Below are 12,097 nucleotides of genomic sequence, written 5' to 3'. Positions count from 1 at the left end.
GCCTTGCAGTGAACACCTACCTCTTCATGATGCAAGCCCAAGGCATCATGATCCGTGAGAACATGCGAACAATAGGAGCTCAGGTGTACGAGCAGGTGGTCCGCAGTGCCTATGCCAAGAGGAACAGCAGCGTGAATGACTCAGGTATTTCTGGAATAACTCTCATTTTGATCAAAGGTGCCATTTCCGTTGGAAATCGGGTTCATCTGAACCACTCTCTCTCGAAGGAATTAATTTGCGCTGGTAAATGCAGAGAGGGAACTGATTAATTGGTTTCTATTTCTATATATAACAACTATATAGATAATTACTATATATATACACACACACTATAAATATATAAAAATAATATTCTTTTCTTTATAAAAAAATTCAAATACTTCCAATTTTTATAAGGGGTGAAAATCCTCAAAGGCCTCAAATGACAAGATGTGGAGCTGAAAACCTCTCTGCTTTCCAGGAATTCAACTTCTTAGCTTCGACCAGTCCTGAGAGTAAACACTTGGAAATTTCAGTGCAAGGATCAGGTTTCATACTTAAAAAAAATAACTTCCCAGGCAAACACATGCACAGAGCCCTGGCTCCATGCACATGGAGGAGCCTGTGGTCGTAAGCTTCACTCCTCCCATGCAAGGATGAACTGAGATGACTTGGCTGGAGATCTGCCACAAATAATACATTGAACTTTGGGCAGAATGCGGGGAGTGGAGTCGCGGGCTCCCACTCCCAGACTGTTCATCATCTGTAATGTAAAGCTGATAACAGGGTTACTAGTTTTAGTTATAAATATGGTACAGTGAAGCATAAATGTAAGTGGCTGCGTGTAAGCCAGGGTGAGGCATTGCCTTCAGGCTGCTGTGACACCGAGCATGTACCTTCCCTGTCAACATGTCACCGGTGTGTCACTCTGGTGCACTGGGCATCAGGCCGAGGCGGTGCTGGGGAGCTCAGCTCAGCTCCTCCCCTGTGAGGGCTTAACAGCAGGGACTGATGGAGTTTTACAAGACAAGATTATTTCCTTATTAATAAAAGCTACAAGCTGTGTCCTTACTGCCCGGCCTGCTGAGGAGCAGGTGGTGCAGATGCCAGATCAGCTGTACTCTGACCAGGGATGGGCACGGGAGGGGAATTAGCAGCTTGCCACGAGATTGACAACCTGGGTTGCCTCCTCTCCCCACCAGAGCTGGCCAGGGCTGCCAGCCCAGGCTATTTTTAAGGCTGGAAACATCCAAGTAAAGCAGATGCAGGGTGAGGAAGTAGCTGATCTGCTAAGGGGAGGAGGGTTAGATGCTCCACTTGCAGTGATGAGAGCCTCTGTTCCCCTGTGGTCCTGGCCTTCGGGGCTCTGAGCCCTCCAAAAATGTTATGTGCTCCTGCTGCCTGCAGCAGACAGAGCAGTGGTGACCACATGAGTGTCAGCCATACCAGCAGTGCTGCTGGTACATAACTGGCTGTGCTCAGGTCTCTTGCCCATCCCAGCTCTGCAGGCATGGGCTGATATCCCTCCTGCCCCAAGAGCCCTGGCTGCAAGGATGGTTTTATCATGCACCAGCACTGTGCACTGTCCTGGGTCGACCTTCCCGGGCAGGCAGGTCAAAGCAGACATATGGTGGATGGTGGTGACATCTGGACGGAACCTAGCACAGTGGCCACAAAGATTATATTAGCACTGTGTGGGGAAAGATATCAGTATCTTCTCTCCCCGGCTCTTCGTGGGATCTGGGTGGGTGGCACTGGTTTGTGCATCCTCCCCACCCCACTGTGGGCAGTGTGGCATTGTCAGAGCCAGGAGAGCAAACCTGCCTGGTACAGCTGCAGGGAGGGACCCAGCAAAGACCTTGGCTGTCCCCTTCATGGCTCACAGCTGCTGGGAGCAGCTCTTGGGCTCTCCTTGTCCCTATCCTACCCCGCAGGTAGCAGCAAATGTCACGTCCCTGCATTCCTTCCTCTCTTCTCTGTCAATGTGAGCCCCATGGTGTGCTTCTGCAGGTACCTGCTGCAGGAATGCCTGTGCATGGTGAGGTAATGGGAAAGGATGAGAGCTTCTCGTCCTGGTGGGTCCAGGGTCTACCTGCAATGGGACTGGGTGGCTCAGCGCTAAATGTCCACTTTCCAGGACCTCTGTGGCATGTAAGGTTGGTGCTGGTGCCCTGTGTGCTGTAGGACTGAAAGGCCAACCCTCTGCTAAGCATCTGATACTTGGAGAAAGTGGAGAGGCAGCATCCTTCTGTTGCAGCTGATGCCTTACTACAGGCTGAGAACTTTTTCTAGTGCCTAAAATAAAGGTCATGCTTAGCTAAAGATGCCTTATGCAAAGCTGTAGAAAGCAGAAGTTCATGGGTATTTGAAAACCTCCTTAAAACAGTTACAGGTGTAACAGGCTGGAGGGGTTTGCCCAGAAGGTAAAAGGATGCAGGGGAATGGGGAGGCTGGAGAACTGTGCCCTGTGGGCACTGCCCTGACTTCTGGGCATGGGGCCTCTGCTGCTCTTGCACGATACAAACAGGAGGAAAGGCTGCATGTAATGTGATAGTTATTGTTGATCCTCTGAGGAGGATGTAAGGCAGGATTTCCCTGTGCAGGCTGCTGCACTGACAGTCCTTGCTGGCCTTGGGCTCTGTCTGGGGACTTCCCTTTCTGAGACCACTAGGAAAGGACCCACAGGAGGAGCATGTCTCCTCTTGCTGTGCCATGGTCCTTTAGGGATGCGGTGCTAAGTAGCTTTTCCTTGCAAGCACCATGTGCTCCTTTACTTTAAGCTGTTTGTATTACTTAAAGGTGGCACTCAAAATTCTTTCTTTGGCCAGAAAATGTGAAGGTTTCCTTGTGGTGTTGTCTAAGGCAGCTGGGTTGCAAGTGTAGTGCTCGTGTTGTGTGGGGACACCTCCATTCCATTGGGGACATCTTCAGCCATAGGTGGCTTTGGAGTCTGCTCTCAGTGGCACGGGGAGGTGGCTGGAAATAACAAAGACCTGCAGCTCAAGTGTAAACTTTTATCTTTTTTGTTGTTGTTGTTGTTCCATTCCCCAGATTATCCTCTTGATCTGAACCACAATGACACCTTTCTGCAAGCCACAACGTTTCTTCCTGAAGACTTTACCTACTTCCCCAACCACACCTGTCCTGAGAGGCTCCCTTCTATGAGTGAGTAGCGTCCTGATGGCCCTGTGCCCCTCCTGCACCATGTGCCTTTGGAGGACACACTCCGTGGTGTTCCCCAGCTCTCTGGCATTGTACCTTTCCCTGCTGGGCACTTGGGATGAATGGGAGCACTGTTTGGAGCCCCGTCCCCTCCTGGGAAATCGTTGTTTACCCTCTCACATGAATTAATCCCTGCTACGTCGGAGGCCTGTCTCCCTGCTGAAGCAGGAGCCCATTGCTTGGCAAACACAAACAAAAGAGGGATTGTGTGCTGGGAGCTGGTGGAAAGGCTCAGCCAGCCCTTTTCCAGGGGTAGCAACAGCGGGCTGGCTCCTTTACCCCTCAACAGCACTGCTGGTCCCAGCACTGGACTGTGCCCGGTACAGCTGGGCAGGGGCTGGTGCAGGAGACAAGCTGGCCCTCCCCAAGGGAGCTGCAGCTGGGGGAAATGCTTCCACCAAAGCAGTGGAAAATTGGGCTTTTGGGGTACATTTTTCCTAAAAGGGGGAAACTGCTCTTTGCTGAGGTGTGGGGTTTTGGGTCTGCTACAGAGGAGTAGAAGGGTGCCCCAGCTGGTGTGGGTCTCTTATGGAGAGCTGCATCTGACAGCAGCCACAGAACCCAACTGCTGAGGTGGTGGAGGTGTTACAAGTCCTGCCAGCAGCATTTCCTAGTCATTTTTTTTGGTGCTTGGGGAAAAGTAGAGGCTGCCTGCATCCAGTGCTGGGAATAGAGCCAGGGATGCAGCAGAGTGCTGCCCTGAGCATGCATGCAGTGCCCCAGGACCACAGTGGCTCCTGACCCTTCCTTGGCTTCTCCCTGCAGAGGGCCCCGTCGATGTAAATATGAGCGAGATCACGATGGAGGACATCCACCAGTTCTTCTCAAGAGACTCTTCAATTAAACTGGGAGGCCACTGGAAGCCGAGCGACTGCCTGCCTCGCTGGAAGGTGAGCAGTGAGCTGTGGAGCCCTGTGTCCCTGCCGAGCACGGGGGGATGTGGAGGGTCCTGGGTGGGTGGTGGGAAGAGATTAACAGAAACATGTCTGATGTGCTTGCAGCTCCAGAGTAATTAATATAAGGATCTCTGAAGTGTGGAGCTGCAGTGCCTGGGGGGCAGGGGGAAATGCTGAGCTCAAGTGCTGCTTTAGTGATGTGTGAGTCAGCCCTGAGCTTCTGCATGGATTGATAAGGGGGTTCCTCCGCCTGCCCCTCAGCTGCTGAGCCTCCCACTCACTCTGCCGCTCTGTCTGGGGTAGGATGTCACCCACAGAGGCCGGGTGTTAACTGCTGGGGACTCCTGTCCCCAGAGGCAGGTGACTTGGGGCAGCCTGGTAGCTGTTGCCTGGCCCCACTCCTGCTGTCCCCAGTGCTGGGCAGAGGCAGTTGTGGGGTGGGGACAGTCTCCCTCCCGCTCAAGGTTACCTTAAATTTCCCCCAAGCAACAATTCTCCAAAAAGTGAAGAAGAAATCCCTGTGGGGACAGTGGGATTGGATGGATTTTGGGTTGCTCAGCCTGACGTGGGGGAGCTGCTGCACCGCGTCCGCGGGTCGGGCTGGGGCAGTAGCGGCTGGGGCGGTGCAGTAAGAGCCATGTCCTCTCCTCCCAGGTGGCCATCCTGATCCCCTTCCGCAACAGATACGAGCATCTTCCCGTCCTCTTCAGACACCTCATTCCCATGCTGCAGAGGCAACGTTTACAGTTCGCCTTTTACGTGGTAGAACAAGTGAGTGAGCCCTGGGGCAGTCGGGGCAGTGGCTGCTGCTGGAGCTTCAGCTGAAGGTGCAAGTGCTGCTCTGCCCTGTGTCCTGAGGCATTTACCTGCCAGGTCACATCATGGGAAGGTTTGGGGTTCATGTTGCAGTGTTTTAAGTTGTCCTGTTCTGCCTAAAAGTGACGCAGCCAAGAGGCATGCCCAGAAATGACTGGTTTGATCGAAAAAATAAAGTAGAGATTCAGGGCTGTGGTTTTTTTAGAATCCTGTATCGGACGAGCTATTTTTAAAAAAGACAACTTTAAAGCAGGTATTTGTGGTTTAAATAACACTGCATTATTTTTGTCTGTAGTAGTTGCCGGGAGCATCCCTTAGGCACAGGAGTTAAGCACTTCTGGTCTGGGCAGTATCTAGGAGACTTTCATGAATGTAAACCACAAGATTTGTCATTTGATGTGTACGTGATCCTGTCACTTAAGCTACCTGCCTTCAGCACCCAGGAAATGTACCTTGATAGTCACCTGTATCTTAAAAGGATTGATCTAAGTTGGGTGTTTTTTTCCAAATGTCTGAGTAATAAGACTTAAGCATCTTTATTTTTGCTCCTGCACAGTAAATTATTTAAGTCTTGGTTGATCTCACTAGTCTGTCTGTTCCAATACATCGTTTCCTTCTGTGGCACCAAGGTCATTGCCCTCCACAGTTTTCTAGACAAGATGAGGATGCACATGTGGAGCATGAACTGTGCAGGGCTTCCCCTGAGAAGGAACTTTCTCCTTCCTAGGCTGGAAACCAACCCTTCAACCGTGCCATGCTCTTCAATGTTGGCTTTCGGGAAGCAATGAAGGACTTGGACTGGGACTGTCTCATCTTCCACGATGTGGACCACATACCAGAAAATGACCGTAACTATTATGGGTGTGGACAGATGCCAAGGCACTTTGCAGCCAAGCTGGATAAGTACATGTATCTGTAAGCACTGTTCTTCCTCCCCAGTACCCTAATAGCTAAAGAGCCAGTGTTAGATATATTTTTTAATTTAAAAAGGCAGAAGGTGAATGTCTGCTTGCTTCTTGGGCTTTGTGCAAAATGAGCATGAGAGGGGAATATAAGAAAGAACATCCGCACATCTCAGGCTTTCCCCGTGCAGGCAGGAGTGCTGCAGTGCTGGCTGGCTCTGCCCTAACCCCTTCTCTTCCTCACAGGCTTCCATACAACGAGTTCTTTGGTGGGGTGAGTGGCCTGACTGTCGAGCAGTTTCAGAAGATCAACGGTTTCCCTAATGCCTTCTGGGGCTGGGGTGGTGAAGACGATGACCTCTGGAACAGGTAGGGGCTGGGCTCAGCTGGTGTCACTGAGCTGCCTTCTGGTGGTGGTTCTGCCAGCCAGGCTGTGCCCATGATGCAGGGAGGTGTCACCACTGCCACCCACTGCTCACTGCATCCACCTCACCTGGCCTGGGGAAGAGCCAGTTTGGCCGTGGGGTCTCGGTGGGAATAGAGCCACTCCAGCCTGCACAGGCAGCAGGTGGGAAGCAAACAGAGAAGGGCTGGTTGGGCAACCACTGGCTTTGTGTGTGATATCCCACGCTGCTGATCTTAAACTGATCTTGGCTGAACTTCTGAAGCCTTGAGGTGCTGAGTGCTCTGTGATTTGCCCGGAGCCCAGGCTGGAGTGGGGAGGTTTGCATAGCTTATCTGCTGTGTGGAAAGGCAAAGCTGCTGTAGGATCCCCAAGTGCACTAACTGTGCAAGAGCTGACAGCACAAGAAGGCAACGGTTGATTTCTGTTTTCATTTTTTATTTTATTTCTTCCCTTTCTAATGCAGGGTGCAGTATGCAGGCTACTCAGTGACTCGACCAGAAGGAGACACAGGGAAATACAAATCAATTCCCCACCATCATCGGGGAGAAGTGCAGTTCCTAGGAAGGCAAGTCAATTTATTTGTTTTTTTTAAGAAACCTAAAGCCCTTCACAAAGAGTCTGTTCCATGTGTGAGGCTCCCTGCAGCTGTTTGAGCAGCCTTGACTCCTGAAGGCAACTAACTGCAGGGAGATGGAGACAGAGCACTGCCTGGGTTCCTCCATCCCTTCCCCACATCCCTACGACAAAGGGTCCTTGTGTTGTGGCTGTAGCTTCTGGGATGCCATCTGAAGAGGGGGTTGTCAGCATGGTAGGTTGGGGGCCTGTCCTGGATATGCAGGGGGCTGTTCCTAAAGAGGTGGCTAATGCCAGATGTCAGAGAAGCTTCTTATGTTTCTAGAAGAAGCTGATCTAAGTGTTGAAGGAGGGATTTTTCAGCCCACAGAAGACAGAGAGCACAAGCTTTCCCGGTGTGTGGCTGCTGAAGCATCAGCAGTCCCTAGCAACACTGACAGATGTCCAGTAGCAGCCCCCTGGGTGTACACTACAAAGGCAGTTGCTGTTGCAGAAGCAACATCCCCTGCAGTGTTGTTACTCAGTAGTGGACACTTCATCTTCTTTTCTCAAAAAGTTAAGCTCTCCCTGCAGCTTTCCAGGAGGGTTCCAGCCCCTTCCTCCAGGAGCCAGGGTTGTTTTGGAGATTGAGAGTTGCTTGAATGGCTACTTTAGCCAGGGACCATGGTGGAATTTGAGTCTTCTGAAAACTATGCAACAGAAAACCTGAGAAATATATTTTTCATTAACAACTGCAGGAATTAACACTTGTAGGTGACAAGCTGCTGGACAGTGCAAGCTCTGTTTTGCAGAGGGGCTCCTGCCTGCAGCTAGCAGAAGGGGCAGCAAGGAGGGTTTATGTTGCAGATACTGTTTGAGCTGTCTGCTGGGCTTTTTTTACAGAATACTCCATTTTGGGGGTAATTTCCATTTGAGGTTATGCTATCTTTAGACATAGTTTTCATTTCTCAGTCAAAGAGAGTGCAGGCAGTAAGAGATGCTTCTCTCATTTCACTCTTGAAAAAGAGAAGTCTGCTTTGGCTTAAAAAGCCACATTTAGTCAAACCCTCGAAGCGTGAAAGGCTGGGAGTGCAGTGGGGGTTGAGCTCTGGTTCCTAATGCTGCTGGTGTCCCTCTGGCCCCAGGAGCCCTGGTTCAGTGTCAGGAGGAGCTGGGGGACAGTGCTGCAGGAGGGGGGATCTGCAGTGACCACGGGCGAGGCAGCACCTCGCCCTGTGGCTTCTCACTTGGGACTTTTCACTGTGAAGAAAGAGTGTTCATCAAGGCACTAAGTGTCTTGCCTGTGTCCTGTTGCTGTGACCTCTGTGAAGCCGGTTTTGGCACTTCCCCCTTCACTTTCACCCAGTCTGCCTCCTGGCAATTCCCTTCCTGGATGCTTTTTCTATCCCCAGGTCCCAGCCCAGCTCCCACTTGCCCTGGTGCTGCTAGGCCTGCAGATAGTGAGCATCCTGTTCTGTTGAGGGTTTTCTACTTATATATATATTATTTTTTCCCTCCCATCTTAGCCCTTGTATCTCATCATGGTGCTCCTAATTTTGGTTGAGGCTGTGTTTGTGCACCAGCTGCAGTTCCCTTCCCCAAACCATCATTCTTCGAGTTTTATTTCCTCATCCCTTATCAGTCAAACTGTCTAGTTCTGCTCTTGTTTTTGGACCAGTTTCATAAAAATAGAAAGAACCACAGCACCCATCAGCTGCATCTCTCTGGCTGGCAAGGGCTTGGCACGGACCCCCTTAGCTCAGAGCCCTCCCAGGAATAGGACCTGCAGATTTTGGACGGGAATCAGGTTGTTTTGACATCTGGGTGCTCGCTAGTGGCACAGGGAGCATTTTGCTGTTTGTGAAGTTATGAACTATAATTTTGTGAGGGCTGGGACGTTTGCCTGCCAGGAATACAGAAAAGGTGCTGGTCATCTTTATTAAGAAACTTGTGGTTCTGTAGCTGTGTTGGTTCAAGGGCTCTTTAGCTGCTGTCATGTGGACTTTGCACAGCTCTGTGTGATATGTCAAAGTGACTTTGGCCTCTGGTTCTTGTTGCACAGGTACGCCTTGCTGAGGAAGTCAAAAGAAAGGCAAGCCCTGGACGGCCTCAATAACTTGAACTACTTTCCAAACGTCACGTATGACGCCTTGTATAAGAACATCACTGTTAACCTGACACCAGAGCTGGCTCTGGTGACCGAATATTAAGAGGAGAAAATAACTTTGCTCTGCCCTTCACCATGAAAGCACCACACTAGACTTTCTTTTTCCAAGGGTTATTGGGACAAGCGACACTTTGTCTAATGAAGGATCACAGTATTTTGGAGAATAAGGCTGAAAGTGCACGCACAAATTGCCCCAGCTGTACCAATCCAGCCCGATGCTCGTGCAGCGCTCTCAACAGTCTCTTTCTTTTCTTTGCCACTTGCTTTCTGGGTTTCAGGGCAACAGATCAGCCTGCTGCTCTCATCTCCACATCCTTCCTCCAGCAATCTCCAGCACCGGGACTCACCTCAGACCCGCTTGCTCCTTCAGGAGGTGGCTCAGCTGAGGGACTCTGGCTTCTGGATGGCAAACATCAGGAGCAGTTCAGCCAGCCACTCTCCTGGGGGGGACATCAAACGACTTCTGATCCCGTTCTTCTACATCTCTGCAGTTTTTTAAATTACCTGCTTGAAGTATATACAACAGAATCGCTTCTTAAAGAAGTGTAAGTGTAAATATGCTGTGTAAATCGCCCCTTTTTATTTTTCTCCTATGGCTCAAATCCAAGCTAGAGGTTTACATACGGTCACTCATTTTAGTCCTGAATTCTGTGAACACTTGTGTGTGCACCACTGTACTTGTGCAAGGTGTTCCCTTTTAAGCCAGTGGGACTGCTTGCGTGATTTAAGCTGTGCATATTCAGAAATGTTTGTGGGACAGGGCCCTGGACTTTCCAGGGTGGTGGTTGAGAATTGCAGCCGTGTCATTGCTTATTCCAGAAATCATGCAGCTGGCTTTTTCTAGGGTGAGTGAGGAAACAGGGATGTTTGTAGGAAAAACTCCCCTTTCTGTCACTTTCACGACATGAGGTGCAAATGAGTCCAAAAGCTATACTGGCTAAAATGACTCACCTGTTGCTGTATATCCCAGTGATGGCAAGTGCAAGCTTGCTAGGTTGCTCAAGAGCTCTCATCCATGCTGCTGTGGGATGGGGCAGCTGGCACTTGGCAGCACTTGCACAAGCACAGCTGGTGGGGCAGGTGGGTTAACGAGTGGGAGAAATGAGGGACGTGTGAATCAAGCTCATGAAAACATGAGGACCAGGCACCTGAGAGCTTGGTTTGATGCCCCATCCGACCTGGACTGTCCCTGCTCCCTTCTCCTGTCTGCCATCCCCTCCTTCCCACGGCTGCTGTGGGCAGGCTGGGCTCTGGGCTCCCCCCTGCTGGCACTCGATCCAGCCCTCGCAGCACCCACACCCGCACGTGTGCTGGACCTCTCTGACTTAAAAGTAAATACGTTGGGGGTTGCTTTAAAATTTCTATTTATACATAACAACGGTAGGTACTTAACCCCCAAAGTACTCCAATTTTCTTCTTATTGTGTTGTTTGCCTTCGGTTTCCTTAAGTTCTCATGGTTTACATTGTTTCCTCAGTTCCATGGAGGTATGATCCCCAGACGCATCTGTTGTGGGTGTGACTGCCCAGGGCATTCCTAACCTGTATCCAGAAAATGTTAGTTTAGGAAACACGAGTTCTTGTTGTGTAGATCTTATCAGCTGGTATGAGAGGACAGCGAGCCTGCCCTTGAAAAGCGCTGATAAGTTTGTACCTTAGGTTTAAAGTCTTTGAACTTACACAGGGATCCAACCTGGTTATTTATAGGCAGAGGTGAGGATTTGCTTTTGATGGTGCATACAGCAATAAAGACTTCTTGCTTCTGAATCTCCATCTCTAATTCACATGGACCCTTTTCAGATGCTGAACCCTCGTCGCCCTGCCCCTCTTTTCTTTCATCTTGAGACCTTGCTAGAAATCTGTATTTGTTTAATGGTGCTTCAAACAAGGAATGTATTTCAACTAGTCCCAAGTTCACCACCCCAGGAATCATGCATGTGTGTGTGAGTAGGTGTTAAACTACCCTAGTCAGGCTTCTCTGCCTTCGATATGTCCCTGACACCCATTGCACCTTGTGTGGAACAAAGAGCCGTTACCTCTGCTCAAAAATGCACTCTATGGTTGGCACAAAAGGGTCCATCACCCCCCCACCCCAGCAGCATCCATCTTCACAGTTCCTTTGTTCTAATCACGTTGAATTTTATTAATTTTTTTTTTCCCCTTTTAAAAATGTGGAATATCTGAAAATGTGCACTGTTAATCTTTATCAGCTATGTCAAATACTGTATAGTAAATGTAACTGTTAAAAACATACTGTCAAGCGCATGTGCTGTTATGGTGTAAACACTCGTATTAAGGAGAACTTGTACATATTCTGGCAGCTGAAACTCAACCAGGCCACTCGTTTGCCCCTTCCATGTCAACGCCGTTGGTCAGCTCCACCACAGGGCAGGTCCTGTTCAATGCTGATTTATTGTTGGGTTAGTTGTTTGTTTTGTTATTTTTTTTTTAATGAGCCATGTGGGTTTTATTTGCAAGACTATTTATTGACAGTTGTTTCTCCGTAAAGCTCTGCTCCTCTAAGGGAGGTACCGTCTGGGCAACGTGCTTCAGGTCGCTCACCATCAGAAGTGGCTTTAAACTCTTAAAGTAGCTTTCCATCATCATGGCTTTTGAGCTTACTGTTATGTTTTTAAGAGGTGCCAGGGGGACGTTTTTGCACTGAAGACTAGTGTTTTAAAACACACACACACTTCTCAGCAAAGCAATCCTTTGTGTCATTACATTTATTTACCCATGTGTTTGTACATTTTTGTATTTGTTAATTTATGAATGATTTTTTCAGTAAAAAATACATATTCAAGAACAAAGATTGCAGTGATTGCTTTTTCTTACAGGATGTCAGGGTGTGCTTTTACTTGAAAGCCCAGAGTAATTGCTTAGGAGAGCAGATGGAGAAGGGCAAGCCCTGGATGCTAAAAGCTGGTTAGAAATTTCTCTTTTGGGCTGGCCAGAAGGGAAATGAGAGCAGGGTGTGGATGCTCATCATGCTCTTACTACTCTGTGTGTGCTAAAGCCTTTTTTCCAACCATCTCCCTCAGTGTAGCACTGATGGATATGCTGGCTGCCTTGAGGGAGGAGCGTTTAGGAAGGTGTTTGACTGAAGGTGGTGCCAGACTTGGAGATGTTTGTGAGGAGGGTTGGTCATTGGATTTTTTA

General features: G+C 49.4%; 1 protein-coding gene across 2 annotated transcripts in view; it reads left to right on the top strand.

Annotated features, from left to right (window-relative positions):
* B4GALT5 (beta-1,4-galactosyltransferase 5) overlaps positions 1-11,748 on the top strand; it is a 48,698-nt gene extending 36,950 nt beyond the window's left edge. For both annotated transcript variants that reach the window (XM_051633289.1, XM_051633288.1), the window contains exons 2-9: positions 10-144; positions 3,031-3,144; positions 3,967-4,091; positions 4,752-4,868; positions 5,641-5,828; positions 6,062-6,184; positions 6,685-6,786; positions 8,836-11,748. In XM_051633289.1, coding sequence (XP_051489249.1) covers positions 27-144; positions 3,031-3,144; positions 3,967-4,091; positions 4,752-4,868; positions 5,641-5,828; positions 6,062-6,184; positions 6,685-6,786; positions 8,836-8,983 — 1,035 coding nt within the window. In that variant the 5' untranslated portion in view covers positions 10-26 and the 3' untranslated portion in view covers positions 8,984-11,748. The remainder of the gene's footprint in view (positions 1-9; positions 145-3,030; positions 3,145-3,966; positions 4,092-4,751; positions 4,869-5,640; positions 5,829-6,061; positions 6,185-6,684; positions 6,787-8,835) is intronic.
* The last annotated feature ends 349 nt before the right edge of the window (positions 11,749-12,097 follow it).

Source organism: Apus apus, chromosome 15 (genome assembly GCF_020740795.1).
Source record: "Apus apus isolate bApuApu2 chromosome 15, bApuApu2.pri.cur, whole genome shotgun sequence".
Taxonomy (NCBI): Eukaryota; Metazoa; Chordata; class Aves; order Apodiformes; family Apodidae; genus Apus; species Apus apus.
Note: the sequence above shows the minus strand (reverse complement) of the source record. Positions and strands in the feature narration are given on the sequence as shown.